Source organism: Cornus florida, unplaced genomic scaffold (assembly GCF_030987335.1).
Source record: "Cornus florida cultivar Cherokee Brave unplaced genomic scaffold, ASM3098733v1 CherokeeBrave_3.0.0_Hap2_Chr08, whole genome shotgun sequence".
In the NCBI taxonomy this organism is placed as follows: Eukaryota; Viridiplantae; Streptophyta; class Magnoliopsida; order Cornales; family Cornaceae; genus Cornus; species Cornus florida.
In genome coordinates, this window is record NW_026775578.1 from 82584196 (window position 1) to 82602045 (window position 17850).

The 17850-nt window shown below is 37.7% G+C and overlaps 2 protein-coding genes across 3 annotated transcripts; one reads left to right on the forward strand and one right to left on the reverse strand.

Annotated features, from left to right (window-relative positions):
* The first annotated feature begins 3730 nt into the window (after nucleotides 1–3730).
* Nucleotides 3731–11024, forward strand: LOC132268213 (pentatricopeptide repeat-containing protein At2g22410, mitochondrial). 2 transcript variants are annotated; one of them, XM_059769010.1, is made up of 5 exons: nucleotides 3731–5867; nucleotides 6646–7102; nucleotides 7202–7561; nucleotides 7675–7833; nucleotides 10238–11024. In XM_059769010.1, the coding sequence occupies exon 1, from the start codon at nucleotides 3807–3809 to the stop codon at nucleotides 5838–5840; it is 2034 nt and encodes a 677-aa protein (XP_059624993.1). In that variant the 5' UTR covers nucleotides 3731–3806; the 3' UTR covers nucleotides 5841–5867; nucleotides 6646–7102; nucleotides 7202–7561; nucleotides 7675–7833; nucleotides 10238–11024. The 2 variants fall into 2 exon arrangements, with proteins under 2 accessions (XP_059624993.1, XP_059624992.1); XM_059769009.1 differs by having other exon boundaries at nucleotides 7202–7833.
* A 5172-nt stretch (nucleotides 11025–16196) lies between these two features.
* LOC132270529 (uncharacterized) lies at nucleotides 16197–16604 on the reverse strand. Its single transcript, XM_059771704.1, has one exon. It carries the CDS (start codon nucleotides 16602–16604, stop codon nucleotides 16197–16199), a length of 408 nt encoding a protein of 135 aa, XP_059627687.1.
* Between the last annotated feature and the right edge of the window lie 1246 nt (nucleotides 16605–17850).

Sequence of the window (17850 nt, forward strand, 5' to 3'; positions counted from 1 at the left end):
TACACCTTCTCCGCTTAATGTAATATGTGACACTTTGTTTTTAGTTGTAGTTGCGGTTGCCTCTCAAGCAAGCCATACTCGGCTTCATACTCCTTGTACCGCTTGTCCGACAACAATCTGTTAAAGTGTGTGAAGAATTCTGGTAGAATAAGTTGTCTGGAAAAGTAATACTTCAATTGACCATTGATGCTTTCACTCAATTGCGTGCTACTCATTGCTGCAGACCAGTCGTGTTTGATAAATGCCTGGGCCCATATATGTCTCAAATCTAATAAAGTGGAAAGCCACTTATTACTAGCAACACCATACTCTGCAATCATTAAATCCCATTCCCTGATAAAATCATCCTCCTCCTCAATTTGGAACATTAATTTTGAGATGAATTTCTTTATTCCTTCAACGCGTTTAAACAGAAATAGTATATTTTTCTGCGCATTATTCATTAAGTGCCAAACACATAAATGATGCTTCGTCACCGGCATGACTTGCAAGATTAATTAACTTAATACCCGTGTTGCAATATTACAAATACAAAAAAATATGACTGAAATAATACGATTGTTTCAGCATACCAAGTGACAAGAATGGAGATGCATGAAAGTTATTCACCTACTTTAAAGCCTTCACCATTGCAGCGTCTTGATCTGTAATAATCGTCTTTAGCGCTTTTTCGCCCATTGCTTTCAAGAACGTTTCAAATAACCAGACAAACGAATCCGCTATCTCATCGGCTGCTCCAAACACAGCGGTCTCCCGGTAATGATTCACACCCAAGAAAATTGCAAATGGTCTGTTGCCATGTACCACTTTGTACGTTGTGTCGAAACTGATAACATCTCTAAAATGGCCATAATCAATGATCATTCTAGAATCTGACCAGAATATGTTCGTAATTATTTGCTCAGTATCCAATTACAAGGAATAGAAGAACGAAGGATCTTCACAAGCTCGTGTCTCAAAATAATCCATAAGCCATGCCGCCTCTCTATAAAGAAGCTCCTTTTGTCTTCGGGTGCTTAGATAATTTTTAAGATCCACTTTCAAGTACCCAACTGATTCTTTGCCACCAGATTGCCTTCCCATAAACTCATATGCATTACAAGCGGGAACTCCTGAATCCGAAGCCAACTCAAAATCAATGGCCTAGAATGAGGAAATTCGTCACTGGGACGGCATCATGTGGCTGCATTCAGCAATTATGAATTGATGGTTGTGACTTTCTACAAATTTAGAAACTACGTACTTTGCCTTTGTCTTGTCATATCTAAGAATCATCCGTGGATCGCAATTGGTTCGTATTTCAACGCAGGGAGTCTTTCTAAATACATCTTGTTTGTCAGTCCCCTTCACACCCTCCTTGTTACAAACTAACACCCTTGATGGAATTCTTCTATTAACTTTATTGCCATACTCCTTCTGGATACTAAAACCAATTCGACCACCATATGCATTGTAAAATTCATATACCTCTTCCTCACTATCAAAATCCATTTTATACCTTGGTTTCCATTTAATCACTTCCGGTTCTACAACAGGAATGTTTGGTCCGTTTGTTGGGTCTTAAATATTATTTACTTCACCTTCCATCTGAACGGCTCAAATATAAAACCTTTCCACATATACACAAAATTTTGAATTAACAAATTTTTTTTTTTTACTTCTACATCCCAAGTATGTTCCATCTCAACGGCTCAAATATAAAACATTTTCATATGTATGACCAATCAAATAAAAAACCTTTTTCACATGTATGACTAATTAAATTTGACATATATCTCATTCATTTCTTTGTATGTATCAATCAAGTATACCCTTGACAAACCAGGATAAAAATCCTCTATGCCACAACAGAACATATATGTCCAACCAACTGATGCTAATTTGACATACACTTTATGAAAATGTTGGGATGAATATTACGCAAAATTTGGGATTTACGTTAGGAAGCAGTTGGGATTTACCTTACGAAAAAGTTGGGACTCACCCTAGGTAAAGTTTGGGATGCACCTTTTTAAAAAGTTGGGATGTATATTACGAAAACGTTGGAATTTATATTACGAAAACTTTAGGATGCACCTTAGGACAATGTTGGGATACATTTTACAAATACTTTGGGATTTATATTACGAAAATATTGGGATGTACCTTAGGAAAATGTTGTGATTCACTTTACAAAAATATTGTGATGTAGATAAGGAAAAATTTGGGATGCTTATTAGGATAAAGTTGTGATGTAACTTAGGAAAACGTTGTGATGCAAGCCCAATGATTAAACATTTTATTAACATAGATTACAAACTCTTCTTACGGGCACACATATATATTATTGCGATAGAGAGGATTTTGAACCCACAAACCAACCCAAACAAAAACTAACTTTTTTCCCTTCAAACATAGTTAAATTAAATCACACTCCAATACTCACAACCATTGTAACACTTTGAAATAGTCTTTTTCGGCCACTCATGTACTCTACAAATCATCTCATTTTTATCCTCACAAACAAACATTAAAACCCCAAATAACTGCACAATAAAAAGCTATCAATTCAAATTCACCATTACTTTTATATTTCTGGATTTCTTCCAGTAATGTTCATTTCTTCTTATTAATTACATTTGTTTCTGCCATTCAGTTCTTATGGAAATAAGACGATTTCCTTCAAAATCAAATCTGAAAATTATGAATCGTACTTGCTTAGGTTTGGAAATAAGACAATCTCCTGCTTTGATTTGGAAATACACTCCTGCTTTTTTTTGGAAGGAAATCATAATCTGCAATTTTATTGGGACTGACAGAAGCGCTGCTTCTATTTGGAAACAATTTGTAGCATCCAAAATTTTGGTTGATTCACAGAACAATCGCTGCTTCCGGCTTCTATTTGGAAAGAAATTAATTTCTAAAACGGGTTTATTCATATTTTGGGAGAGAAGAAGGCTACCTCTGGTAGAGCGGGATTTGATTTCTATTTCAAATGGGTTGCTGAAATGAGGGAGGGAAAAAGAATAAGGGAAGGAACAAAAGGGTGTATAGTTGAACAGTATATACATATACCCTTTTGTTCCTTCCCTTATTTCTTTTTCCCTCCCTCATTTCACAAAAATGAGGGATATATCTTTTTACCAAACATGGTAAACATTGTTCATTGACCAAAAATGGAGCAAATGGTCCACTATGTAACTGGAGGTGATCCTAGTCCAAAGTTATCACTGAAAGAAAAAACAAAAAAGGATTTTATTTGAACGGGTTAAGATGGGTATTCACTCTTAACCTGTTATTGACACTATATATATATATATGTATATACTGTTCAACTATACACCCTTTTGTTCCTCCCCTTATTTCTTCTTCCCTCCCTCATTTCACGAAAATGAGGGATATATTTTTTTACCAAACATGATAAACATTGTTCATTGACCAAAAATGGAGCAAATGGTCCACTATGTAACTGGAGGTGATCCTGGTCCAAAGTTATCACTAAAAGAAAAAACAAAAGAGGATTTTATTTTAACGGGTTAAGATGGGTATTCACTCTTAACTTGTTATTGACACTGAAATTGTATAAATACTTACTTTTGTCCATTATTGACTACTCATTATTGACTACTCATTTAAATTTAAGTGTTCAAATAATTTAATTTTACCCTTTGGACTTGAGCTGTTTAATGAGCGTGGCTTAAATTGCCACTTGTGCCTAACTTTTTTTTTAAAAAGTAAACTTGCGCCTAATCGCTACATGTCGTCACAGGAGAGAAGTCGGATCCTGTAAGCCCCAGAGCTTGCCGCCATAATACAAAATTCATCTGATGTTCAATCCTTTCTGCATCAACCTCAGATCTCTCAGTCGGACATTGAAACTTCACTCAAACCTCTCTGCTCTCCACACTCGTTCTCTCTTACACCACAAAGAAAAGCCCATCAATTGGAACACAAAACATACGTTTGTCCTGTCAAATCCCCTGCTCTCTCTCTTGGAAAAATGCAATTCGATGACCCAACTGAAGCAAATCCAAGCCCAAATGACTGTTACTGGCTTGATCTTGGATGGGTTTGCCTCGAGTCGCTTGATCGCCTTCTGTGCCATCTCGGAATCGGGTAGTCTTGATTATTGTAAATTATTATTGAAAAATACCCAAAACATAAATGTCTTCTCATGGAATGTTTCAATTAGAGGTTTTTCCGAAAGTGGAACCCCAAAAGAAGCTATCTTGTTGTACAAGCGTATGCTGAGAAGTACCTGGTCGCGACCAGATAGTTACACTTACCCTTTGTTGTTTAAATCTTGTGCGCGCATGTCGTTGATTTGGACGGGTCACGGGGTTCTGGGTCATGTTTTGCAGTTGGGTTTTGATTCAGACATCTTCGTGCACAATGCAGTTATTCATTTGTTAGTGTCGTGTGGAGAATTGGATTCAGCACGTAAGGTGTTTGCTGAAAGTGGTGTGAGAGATTTGGTTTCTTGGAATTCATTGATAAATGGTTATGTTCGGAGCGGACAAGCACATGAAGCATTGAGGATTTACCGAGAAATGGAGGTAGATAGAATTAAGCCAGATGAGGTTACAATGATTGGGGTGGTTTCCGCATGTGCGCAATTGGAGGATTTGAATACTGGAAGAGAATTTCATCTATATATAGAAGAAAACAGATTGAATTTAACAGTTCCACTAGCTAATGCGCTTATGGACATGTATGTAAAATGTGGTAATCTTGAGGAAGCACAGACATTATTTGACAAGATGGCAAAGAAAACCATAGTCTCTTGGACAACTATGGTTACGGGCTATGCCAAATTTGGATTTCTGGATATCGCTCAGAGTCTTTTTGATGAAATGCCAGAGAAAGATGTTGTGCCTTGGAATGCCATGATTGGTTGTTATGTTCAGGCCAAGTGTAGCAAGGAGGCTTTGGCTTTGTTTCAGGACATGCAAGCTAGGAACGTAAAACCTGATGAGGTTACTATGGTCAGCTGCCTCTCTGCATGCTCACAACTTGGAGCACTTGATGTTGGAGTATGGATTCACAAGTACATTAGAAAACACAAACTTACATTAAATGTTGCCCTGGGAACTGCTCTAGTTGACATGTATGCCAAGTGTGGTAACATCAAGAAGGCAGTTCAGGTTTTTCACGAGATACCAAGAAGAAATTCTCTCACTTGGACGGCCATGATTGGTGGTTTAGCTCTTCATGGGAACGCACATGATGCTATCTCTCACTTCTCAGGGATGATTGATATTGGTTTGGTACCAGATGAAATAACCTATCTTGGGTTGTTATCTGCATGTTGTCACGGAGGTTTGGTTGAAGAGGGTCGTAAGTTCTTTGCCCAAATGAGCTCCAAATTCAACCTTTCCCCCAAGCTTAAACACTACTCTTGCATGGTGGACCTTCTTGGCAGGGCGGGTCTCTTGGAAGAGACAGAAGAGCTTATTAAGAGCATGCCAATACCAGCAGATGCTGTGGTTTGGGGATCATTGTTTTTTGCTTGTCGAATTCATGGAAATGTTGATATGGGAGAAAGGGCAGCTGCGAAGCTTCTTGAGTTGGATCCTCATGACAGTGGAATATATGTTTTGCTTGCAAATATGTATAGGGAAGCGAAAATGTGGGATGAGGCTGAGGAAGCAAGGAGGAGGATGAGGGAGAGGGGTGTAGAAAAAACTCCTGGTTGCAGCTCAATTGAAGTAAATGGCAATGTTTCTGAGTTTATTGTCAGGGATAACTCACACCCTCAATCTGAAGAGATTTATGAATGTTTGATTCAGTTAACAAGGCAGCTGGATCTTGTTGAATATGGTCTTCATTTTCTGAGAGATCATTTCTGCTTTGAGCTATGAACTAGGCATCCAAATTTCAATTAGCTGGTCAGTTGGATATCTCTCTCTCTTTTTCAATCTGGAATTGGCATGTGCTCTTTTGGATTGAAAAACATTTTTCCAATTGTAAATTTGAGTGTATTGTGGTCTACTGAAGTATATTATTTCTGTTTGAGAAAACTATTGGACCATAACCCTAGGCCGATGTAGAGTTTAGCACAAGGGCGTGATCTAGACCTAGAAGGGGGTTGAATGGGTCTCAATGCAAACTTTAAAGGAAGTTAACAAACTCTTAACACTTAAATTTATATGATTAAATTTAACTGTAAGACTACAATATGTAAGAACATTCATCATGCTAAAAATGTAAAGCATACAATAAAGTACAAAGCAACTTGACACTCCTCATGCAATAGAAGTAAGAAAATTTACATTCTCAGTTTTGAACACAAATTTGCCAACCTAAGTCCTATTAACCAGACACCTGTGAGTCTTTAATTACCATTTTATGTGCTTTGGTTAAATTCAATTGGATAAATTTCAATTGTAAAGTTTGTTATGTTCTTTTATATGTCATATATTATTTATTTGGACTGGTAACATATATGTTCTCCCTTAGGTTTACCTTGTAGTTGAATTAATTTTCCCCCTTTTTTATTATTATTATTATTTTTAGCTGAAATTATAATTGGATGGTGTAGAGTGGATTTTCAAGAAATGTTATGACAATTTAAATCATTTTTCTTGGGTCCAACGACAAATACTATCCAGACTATCAATGCATTTTATCTATTAATTAATTTATTTTCCCTTTTGGTTGTAACAGATGTAGAAGGAAGCTGATCATCTTATTTGAGTTTTAGTCTCGAGATGTTTAAAGCATCACTGGACCCTTGGAGTATACTATTTAGTATTAATCCTATGACATAGATGTCTGTAGATGCAATTGATTTGTCATTGGCTGCTGTGAAATCCTTCTCTTGTGTCTCCCCATGCCCCTTTAGAATTTAGACATGATTCCATGCCAGCTTTTTATTCCTGCAGCTGTGTTCCATGTGATTTGCTTCTCCAATTGGGCAATGTGAAACTTTTGATCCAGAACACAGTAGAAATTTTAGGCTGGTCGCTCTATTTTTCTTGCTTGAATCTATTTAGTGCTGGTTGCTCTATGAATTTCATTATGGAATTTGATATTGCTATGCCAAAGCATCAAAGATGAAGGGACCGTATCAGCAGGGAGTGGGAACACAGTTAAAGTCAATATGTCATTTGTTACGTCCACGGTATTATCAATTTGTTGATTTTTATAACTTTATCACAAAATTCCTCCCATTTTGCTTTCATCTATTCTGTGCTTAGTAGTATCTGAACTTTTTACTCAGGCTGTGAATCTTGCATTCAAAATAACTGTGGCGGGCCTCAAGAAATATTTGGATGGCCCCTGTAAATGGTAGGCTATAACCTGGCATTTCTGGGCAGTAGGCGCTGGTGGTGCTTCTTCCCTTCCCTTCATGTGTATTCACTGGACAGTGCTTAAATCTGTTTGAAGGTGAATTAAGGGATGGAATGATGGGAGAGACTGATGGCTTGGTTGGTGCCTTCAAGAAGACTCCCTGATCAGATTTTACTGTTGGGCTTTGCTTGAGATACAACATATCATGTCTTGGCATAGTTCTTTCCATGTTCTTTATTTTGAAATATATGATTCTCCATTGCTGGTGATCCTTATAACAAAGTTGCGGGTCAGTATATTACCTTGTGCGTTTGCTTTTTAAAGCATACTGATGAAAAAGTTTAATAATTACGTAGCCAATACTTCTGTGTTGAATTTTAAAATAGGATTTGACATATGTAGGTTTTACAAAGTAAAGTCAAGACTAATACTTTTTACTGACCTCAAGATCCAATGCCCCCAAGTGATTATAGGATTCAACAATTATGCTGGACTCACAACTTTTCAAGGTCATGTGGTCTCCCCAGCAAAATGATCGTGTTAGGCCTTGGATTTGTGCTGGTAAGATCTGCAATCAAAACATGTATTGTTGGGCCTGTTTAGCACTCGTTTTTGTTTTGCATTTCTGATTTCATATAAAGCAGAAGCAATGTTTTGTGTTGTTCTGTAATTTTTTCAGAATTAGAAACATGTTTGGTAACTAAAAATTTGTTGCACAATGTTTCAAAAAAAAAAAAAAAAGAAAAAGAAAAAAAAAAAAAACAGAAAAAAGAAACATGTCTGAATGTTTGTAAAAAATATGGTATTTACATTATATTGGCTTTTAAAAAAAATTCTTGCTACAGTTGTTCAGCTATAGTAGCAAAAACAAGTGAAATGGTTGCCAAACAACCCCGTAATTGGTTGAGTTGTAATGGTATGGTTTGGGTCAGTTTAGGCCGTTAGTCATGTTGATTCTCTGTTGATTTACATGAGAGTCATTGAAGATTTATATAAAATGACTGTACGAAGATAGCATGTAGCTTGCAAGGTGATATAAAATCAATGGTCTTGATCAACTTGGATCATAGGCATTAAGACAATGTAAGTTTGACTGCGTGGAACTTAGATTGGAATGGATTAATTAAATTGGTTAATGCTACCTAGATTGGATATTTTTTGTATGTGCTACAACAGGATTTTGTTAGACTAGAATATCTTTGTTGCAAAGCATAAAACATAAGTGAAGAGAGAAATTAAACAAGAAGAATAAAGAGATTACGTGGTTCAGCCACTACGGCCTACATCCACGGCACAAAGTGCCAAAAGGGCTACATCACTTATATAATACTCTCTCGGTCATATACAATACAATGGTGGAGGCTTCTTTATCTAGGAGAAGAAATTATGAGAATGGAAAGAATTAGAAAATAGGAAACAAGGTGGATTTTTCTCCACTGATTCCTCTAGTAACACCAAATCTTCAATAATAGGAAGCAACATCAATTATTGAAAGATTTTCCTCCACTGATTCCTCCATTAAATCTTCAATACTTCCCCTCAAGTTGGAGTATGAATGCCCAACTTGCCATTGAGATGACAAGTAACAACAAGTGTGAATGATGAAGAGAGAAGAGAGAAGATTAATAACAATGCTACCGAACACATCGACAATCCAAACAAGTCAACAAAAAACTGCCGGAGACACGGCATAGGCGAGGACAATGCTACCGAACACACTAGCAGCCCAAACAAGTTGATAAAATTGCCAAAGACATGACAAAGACGAAGACAATGCTACCGAATATACTGGCAGCCCAAACAAGTTAATAAAAACTGCCAGAAACACGGTAAAGGCGAAGAAGATTACTGTCGAACAAACCAGCAGCCCAAACAAGTCACAAATAGCACCGAAAAACCCTTAGCAACATTTAAGATGCTAAGGGAATACCCCAAAATAGGGGTCCGAACCGAGGAAGAGAAATTAGGCTCTAATACCATGTTGCAAAGCAGAAAACATAAGTGAAGAGAGAAATTAAACAAGAAGAATAAATAGATTACGTGGTTCAGCCACTAGGGCCTACATCCACGACACAAAGAGCCAAAAGGGCTACATCACTTTTATAATACTCTCTCAATTCATATACAATACAATGGTGGAGGCTCCTTTATATAGGAGAAGAAATTATGAGAATGGAATGAATTAGAAAATAGGAAACAAGGAGGATTTTTCTCCACTGTTTACTCTAGTAACACCAAATCTTCAATAATAAGAAACAACATCAATTACTGAAAGATTTTCTTCCACTGATTCCTCCATTAAATCTTCAATAATCTTAGATCAAGTTTGAGTTAGGTTAGAGAATTTGACCTATGTGTCTTCTACGAGTAATAAAATCTTTCACGCTTTGAACTTGTGATGATCTTTATTTTTCAGAAAGTAATTCAATAAGTTTTCTTACAACATATTATTCGATCAATTTCGAGGCCCTCAACTAAGCCTACAAGTCAGATTATTTCTCAAAGTTTTGAAGAATGTCCTACTTTAAATACAAATAACACTCTAGAAAGTGGAGCATTAATGCTCAAAATTGACTAGTGGTGCTCTTATTGGCTACATTGGAAATATGAAGTCTTTAAGTTCGAATTATTCTTGAATCATCCAAAACTCATCCAAAGTTTTCAGATTCGTTTCTAGTCATTCTAAGACCTGGAGAAGTATTTCTAGGCCTATAGGGTCTTGTTATTGAAAAAAAAAGAAAGAAAGATACATAGAAAAGATTAAAGGTTCTTAGCCTTTCTGTGACACACATACGCATTATTAAGCTGTTATTGAAGATCTTTGTGAGAATTTCTGATTTTTTTATATAGTTTGAAGTTATTGAGGGACTTAGAACTCTATGGGTGCAGTTATATTGTTCTTGGTGCATTTGTTGATCATCTTTGAAAAGTAACTAATGGGTTTGCTTAACTGGCCTATTAACAGATTTGGTGAACAACAATAGAGCTCGAGGGTACATGTCTGGCTAAAGTTTAGTTCAAAGGTAAAATCAACTAGCTGGTGTTTCTGAGGTAGGAGACCAGCATGGTAAGTTCGTACTCTTTTGGCTTCTTAGTGAGTTGTGAGAGTGCATTTCTAGCCCGCCCTTAGTTTTACTTGCAATTTTGTATCTTCTCTATGTAATCACACCACAAAACAATAACATTAAGTAAGTTAAAAGCACAAGACAGCATATTTTTATGTGGAAAACCTAAACGTAAAAAACCATGGGACCTACCAGTAACTCAAGTTTAGATTCCTACTCTAGAATCAGTTGAAGTTGATATACCTCTGATGTATGATGATCATAGCTAGTCTAGATTCTTGTGCCTCGAGAATCACCACTCCGCTTCCTATGTCTATGCAATTTCCTCTCCAGTGAGTTGCTTTTATTGAACAGTGATGTAATGCAAACGCTTCCTCAATCGAGCCAAAATTTCATTCTCTAAACCAAGGTAGAAGGATGGTTGATGCAGATCTCTTCGAACAATGCCAATGATGAATTTCTGCACTTAAGCATAAATCACACAGTAAACACTGATGGGTATCACTAATTTCCCCTATCTATGATCAACAAAAGCTTTGTGAAAATTTGCGAAATCTAATTTTGTAATCAGAAGAGAAACTTTGTGAAATTTCTTCAGAACTTCAAGTGACTAATATCTTAGTTTTCTTCCATGTTTTCTTGCTCAAAATTATGTTTTAAGACACAAATATCTATGTATAAGTTCCTTGACTGATTCCCAAACGGATTAGACTTGTTGCATTTGATTTAAGTTTGAAATCTTGCTAAAATAGCTCGTCAGGACATGATCAACTGGTTGAGTTTAAACGATTGATTTGTTTCTGTGCAGACATTTGTTTGTTTTTTTAAACTTTCTGGTTGGTTTTCAAATTCTTACAGTGGAAAAGTTCTTTTCCAAGTCTCTAAGAATGAATCAGTTGGAAATATAAAACGCATCGATTGGTTAGTTAACCGAACATGTTCAACTGATTGGTTTTGGGAATTGACTGTTCGTTTTTATACTGGGTTGAAAAATGACGTAGTTATTGGCTATCATGATAGTCTATGGAAAAGAGTGGATAGAATGATAAGAAGATTCACAAGGGTAAACAATGGAGATACTGTATATATTATTTTCTCATTGGTTGGTCACCTGAGCTATTATCTAGGAAAAGAGTAGTCAATGGATGTCAAAATGTGACAGATTTGGCGGAGCAAGACTTGTGATATGCCAATATGATTGTAGTAAAAGATATTGGGTAACTGAATCTATTTTAGATGGACAGTCTTTAAGAAATCTGAGGCAATAATGCAGGAGTGAGAAAAGTCATTCCAAGAAAAAGTAGTGATATAGTACATAAACATAGACCAAAAAGGAAAAAAGTTTTTGTTGCCCAAGTATTGACCTGCGAGGGAGGGGGGTTTAATTTGTTTTATGACATTATTTCAACTTTTTCGATAAGTGATATCCTATTGTTCGTTGGATTACATTTGGTAATTAATTAAGGAGTGCTAATGTTTGTTTCTAAATCATTTTATTAGTATGGGATTTGAATACTAAACATAGAGCAAATGAGATGAAGGATTTACAATGATTAATTGTTATATGATTAAGATTGATTCATAAAAGCAAAACACTAGATTGAAAGGTTGTTTTGAGTTGGGTGAAAGAAGAAGGTGTATTGTTGATTTTGGTTATTTAGTTTTATTTGATTGAACTTGGCATACAGTAAATTTACCTAGCAAACATACATACAGTAAACATACATGTAACAAACATTGTCTAATCTAACAACATACACCAAACATTATCTAAACTAACAACCAACAACAAACATGCATATAATAAAATTATCTAAACTAACAAGGATAAGGGATAAGAGAAGCTATGTAACATGGTTCATCACTCCGGCCTACGTCCACGCCTCAAGATACCTCTTGAGGATTCCCGAATCTACTATGGGACGCTCCTTATGGGTGGAGAGCAAAACTTTAAAACTCATAGTTGCGGGTGGAGAATACACCTTTTCTTTTTACAGGTCAAGAGTAAAGCTTTTCTCTCTTGTGGGTAGAGAGAAACTCACACTTGATGGTGGATAACACATCTATCCACTCGCACTTGCGGGTAGAGAGTATACTTTTCTTTCGCATAAAGGTCAAGAGTAAACCTTCTCTCTCTTGCTAGTTGAGAGAGAACCTTTATGCTACGTTTGGTGTGCAGGATTGGAATGGAATGAGAATGGGAATGGAATGGAATGGTCATTCTCATTCTATTGTTTGGTTGTAAATATGAAATGTGTAGGAATGGAATGATAATAACCATTCTAGTGTTTGGTTGATCCAATTTAAAATTTAGAATGGAATAAATTTCAAATTGAATTCCCTAAAATATCCCTCTTAGTAACAATAAATTAACATAACAAAATGACATTCTATAATAATTTTTTAAAAATAAATGGTGGTAGTGGCGGTGGTGGATGGTAGTGGAGGTGGAAAGCGATAGGGGTGTAGGTGGTGGTGTTGGAAGGCGGTGGTAGTGGCAATGGTGGAAGGGGACGATGGCGGCGGTGGTGGAAGGCGGCCGTGGTGGTGGTGGAAGGAGGTGGTAGTAGTGTGGTGGTGGTGGTGGTGGAAAGAGATAGTGATGTAGGTGGCAGTGGTGGAAGCTAATGGAGGTAACTGTGGTGGTGGTGGAAGGCAGTGGAGGTGGCGGCGGTGATGGTAGTGGAAGGTGGTGGTGGAAGGCTGTGGCGATGGTGGTGGTAGAAGGCGACTGCGGTGGTGGTGGTGGCGGTGGCGGCGGCGGTGGTGGTGGAAGGCAATGGTGGCGGCAGCGGTGGTGGAAGGCAGTGGTGATGGAAGGCGGTAGTGGTGGTGAAATGCGGTGGCAGTGGAGGCGGTGGTGCTGGAAGGCAGCGGCGGTGGTGGTGGAAGGTGGTGGCTATGGTGAAAGGCTGTGGCAGTGGTGGTGGCGTTGGTGAAAGGCGATGGCTGTGGAAGGTGGTGGTGGTGAAAGGCGGTGGCTGTGGAAGGTGGTGGCGGTGATGAAAGGCAATGGCGGTGGTGGTGGTGGTGGCGGTAGCGATGGCAGTCGTGGTGATGGTTGCAGCAAAGGAAGGCGGTGTTAGTGGTGAAAGGTGGTGGCGGTGGTTGTGGAAAGCGGTGAGCGATGATGAAAGTCGGTGGCGGTGGTGGTGATGGAAGGCGGTGGTACTGGCGGTGGTGGTGAAAGGCGGGGGTGGTTGTGGTGGAAGGTTGTGGTAGTTTTTGGACTTAGAACATGATGGTTTTTTGGGAAGTTGATTTTTTAAAAAAATTAACTTGGGAATGGAATACCTATTCCATACGTTTAGTTGTGGAATGGATTTTTATTCTCAAAAATGAATTTTCATTCCAATGGAATGTCCATTTCCCACTTTAAATTGCATACCAAACAACGGAATGGTTGAAATGGGCATTCTGTTCCATTCCTGCACACTAATCGCAGCATTACAACTTTTTTAATTTTTATTTATCATTATTTTTTACAAGCTTTTCCTAAAGCTTTCTTGCTAAGAGAAATTCTCTTGCCTTGGCCTTTTACTCTCAATAGATAAGAAACAAAATTTGGAATGTACAATGATATTTCTTAATAAATGGTACAATCCTATAGTTACATGACGTATTTTATTGATAAAGCTCAGCTCTAAGATAAACCACTATGAATGATATTCACTTATTTTAGCTCAACAGTGGTAGATTCTTCTATTTCTTTTTTCTTTTTCTCACCTGTAAATGTTCATTACAAGGATTATTTATAGCCCAATTTCGAAACATAGCCATTAGGCCCATTACACACAGTTGGCACACGTTGGGACTGTTGAATTGTTTGTTAGATTGAAGACAGTTGCCTGTCATTAAGAGTAGTTGACTGGTTTGGCTACACCAGTTTGCTGATCCATTCCTCATGCCCTTGGAATCTTCCCAAGTATAGACTCGGGGGGGGGGGGGGGGGGGGGGGGGGGAATAGAGTCTAAGCAAACGAAGGTCAATTTTCGATTTTAATTCACTAACTATAGCAAAGCTTAACTTCCTTGATAAATATTGAAGAAGACAAACTGAATTTTAAACTTCAAAAGACACTATTTATCAAACAAGATATGAAGCAATAAATGTAAGAGATAGAGATAGAAGTTGCAAACATATAAAACTCCTACTCCTCGGCTCAAGACCCCTCTTGAGACTTCCCAATTCACTATGGCTTCTCTTTGCGGGTGGAGAGCAAACGTTTTACAAGAAGCTCTTCTTTGCTTCTAGGTGCTAAGAGAAACACCTTCTCTTAGTCTTTCTTGGGCCACACCAGCCCTTACAAGTTTTGAACAAGATTGAAGAAGTACAATATGATCTCTCTTAGATTTGAAGTACAAGATATAGCTCACTCTAGAGTGTGTATGAATAAATTGAAGCTCAACTCTCTTTTATGATATGAGATGTGTGTATAATGAAGAACAAGGCTCAATGATTGCAAGGATATCTTTCTAATGAATGCAACAACTATTTATGAAGTCAATAAGTCATTATATAGACTTTCAGAAGTGTCTGATAAGTATTCTAGCTGTTGGACACACACTTCGAGGAAAAATGGTCGTTTGAATTTTGAATTCTCGCAGGTTCGGTAGACCGAAATAAATTGCTCTTGAGAATCGGTCGATTGATTTAGTCAAAGGATGGCCATTAGCCTTGGTTCGGTAGACCGATGAAGGAGTCCTCTTTGTTTCGGTCGACTGTAACTCCTTGGTCCGTAGATCTTAAACTCTCTGTGAGAATCGGCTCTGCTGATTCATTTATCTTTCAAAATTTGGTCGCCTGAAACTTAAGTGAGAGACTTTCAATATGCTAGGTTCGGTCGACCGATTTAACAAGGTCCCGAGGTTCGGTAAACCGAAATAGCTTAGGGGTTTTGATCCAAGGTCTCTGTTTATATCGGTCGACTGATTTAATGAGCCCTTCCAATTCGGTCGACCGAATTGGTTTATGTTTCAGGAAACTTGTTATGATGATGTTAAACTTGGTCCTTTGATCCTTAGGTATTATGAATGAGTTGATTATGCATGATTTGAGGAATGTGAGCTTCAAAGTGTTCATACAAACTTTAACAAAGATTCCTAAGCAACTCACCATCCTAGCTACCCCATTGATGACATCTAGATAACTTCTTTGAGTCTTGAGTCTTCTTTGCCATGTCTTGACAATGCTTTTTCCTTTGAGCTTTAGTATGTACTAACTTGTGTTGATGAGTGCTTTTAATCTGTGATTTGCTCAACGTAGATATTAGTACACAATGAACATCATTAATGAATTACGATCGTCAAAAACCTTAGATTCAAGGTCAACAATCTCCTCCTTTTTGATGATGACAATTCATTGATGTGTTCGACAAATGAGAATAAATATATAAAGCAAAATGTGTGCACTTCTCCCCCTATCAATGTGCATAGTTTTAAAGGCGAAGATATACATAAGAGATTTACAAATCTCCCCCTTTCTTTGTGCATTCATCTAAACATTGTTAGCAAGACATATTTAAGGCATATGTGCATATATACAAAGAAAATCAAGACAATATATTTGAAGACATGCAAAGAAAATCAAGACAATGTATTTGAAGACATGCAATTCAGAAATACCAAAAAAAAATGTATTTCCATTTCAAGAGTTTCAAGGTACATCTAGGCTAAGGAAAACAACTTCACATTTTGACTACAATTCTAACAGTTAACAACCTACACATTTTTATCAACCCATATCAACCAACAACCAACTTAGACCTACATCAACATTAACCAAAACAACTTCTAACCTACATCATCGTTCTCCCCCTTTGTCATACATCAAAAAGGTGGGGGGGTGTGTTTGAGAACATCATAAATGAGGAAGTCCCGTGATTTGGAGGTCGGCAAGATCGCGCTTCACAAGATCGACTTCATTTGCGACTTCTTCAAGTCGTTCGCACATTTCAAGAATGTGTTCTCTGTTCTCTTTGCCAAGGGCAATTTGCTCTTTAGAGAGAGCAATGCTTTCTAAGAGTAGCGCACGTAGAGATTGCTCTTCTGAGGGATGGACAGTAGGGGCTTCGTGTTGTTCTTCATCTTCTTCTTCGTCTTCTAACTCTTCTTCTTCAGCCTCTACTTCCTCTTCTCTATCTCCATTACCACCCTCTTCAGCAACTCCCCCTTGTTGCTCATCCATGACCATGTCTTGGTCTTCATTTTGAGGAACCCCAAACTTAGGGTCGTACCAAACGTTTGCTTCGGATTTTTTTAAACCCATCTGAATTAGCAAATCTCTGTCCAATCTGTAGAGATTGGTAAGCTCCTTTTTGTCCTCTCCTTCAATTCAAACTTTGTATGCTCTAAAGATGAGGGTGAGAGGCATGGCATAGAAGAGATGTGTTTTCTCCTTTTTAATGCAATCTTGCATGTGGTGAAAGATAATGAAAGAGAGATCAAATTGTTTTCCATTTAGGGTGAGAAAGGCTTCCATAAATGATACATCCAAGCGTCTGCCGGATTTCAGAAGGATGGTATGGATGATGACATGATAGATGAGACGGGCTTGGACAGTTAACTGACTTGCATAAATCTTGTCAGTGTTTTCAGTGGGGAATTGGCTCATTTGTTGGACTGCTTGGAGAGGATCAAAGTCTTCTCCAGAATACCAATTGTCGGAAGTGAAGTAGGTGATGTCACCATGTGGAATTTTGAGAATGCGGCGAATACTTGACTGGGTAAGATGAATGGAAGTCCCAACAACGAAGGAATCGTACATATTTTGCCCTAGTTGCTTCTCCAGGTGAGTGTAAAACAACCTCACAAGTTTAGGGTAGAAAGGGACTTTGAGGGCTACAAAATCACCTAAGCCTATAGCATCAAACAATGAGAAGGTATGTCGAATCAATTCATCATTTTCATAGTTATCGAAAAATTTTCCCTTTTCAACTACCTTATGGAGGAATCTTGTTTCATAGACTTCCTTGAACTCAGGTTCACGGAAGAGACGCATATTGGGAGCCGGATAGGGATCCGATTGCTCAGGGTTTGGGGGATTAGATCCTCCGGCATCTAAGTCATGGGAAACTTTAGTACTTTTTTCTAGTTCCCTATCAGTTCTAGAGGGATTCTTTCGGGAAGACATGAATTCGATTTTGAGATTGGAGATTTGGTGAAATAGATGGCAAGATGATAATGAGTGCAACAGATCTAATCTTAGTATGATGTAACAAAGATTAAGGAACTCAAAGAACTCTAAACAACTGACGTCAAAGAGATTTACTTGAGAAAGGAGATGCAAGACTTACCTTGAATACGAGGAGAAGAGAAGCGATATCAAGATTTGCAATCGTCTTTAGATGGTGTGAGAGAGAGATAGATAAGTGTTTTGTGAGAAGAGAGAGTTCGCGGGTCATTTAAATCTAATTTTAACCCTGTTCGTACCTGGGCCCCCGAAGAATCGGTCGACCGAATGTCTACATCGGTCAATCGAAATGGCTTTTTGAAGAAAAAAAATGATTTCCTTA

Bases quoted from the DNA above. Each gene is read 5' to 3' on its own strand.
- LOC132268213 (XM_059769009.1), top strand. From the start codon at position 3,807: ATGTTCAATCCTTTCTGCATCAACCTCAGATCTCTCAGTCGGACATTG.
- LOC132270529 (XM_059771704.1), bottom strand. From the start codon at position 16,604: ATGGGTTTAAAAAAATCCGAAGCAAACGTTTGGTACGACCCTAAGTTT.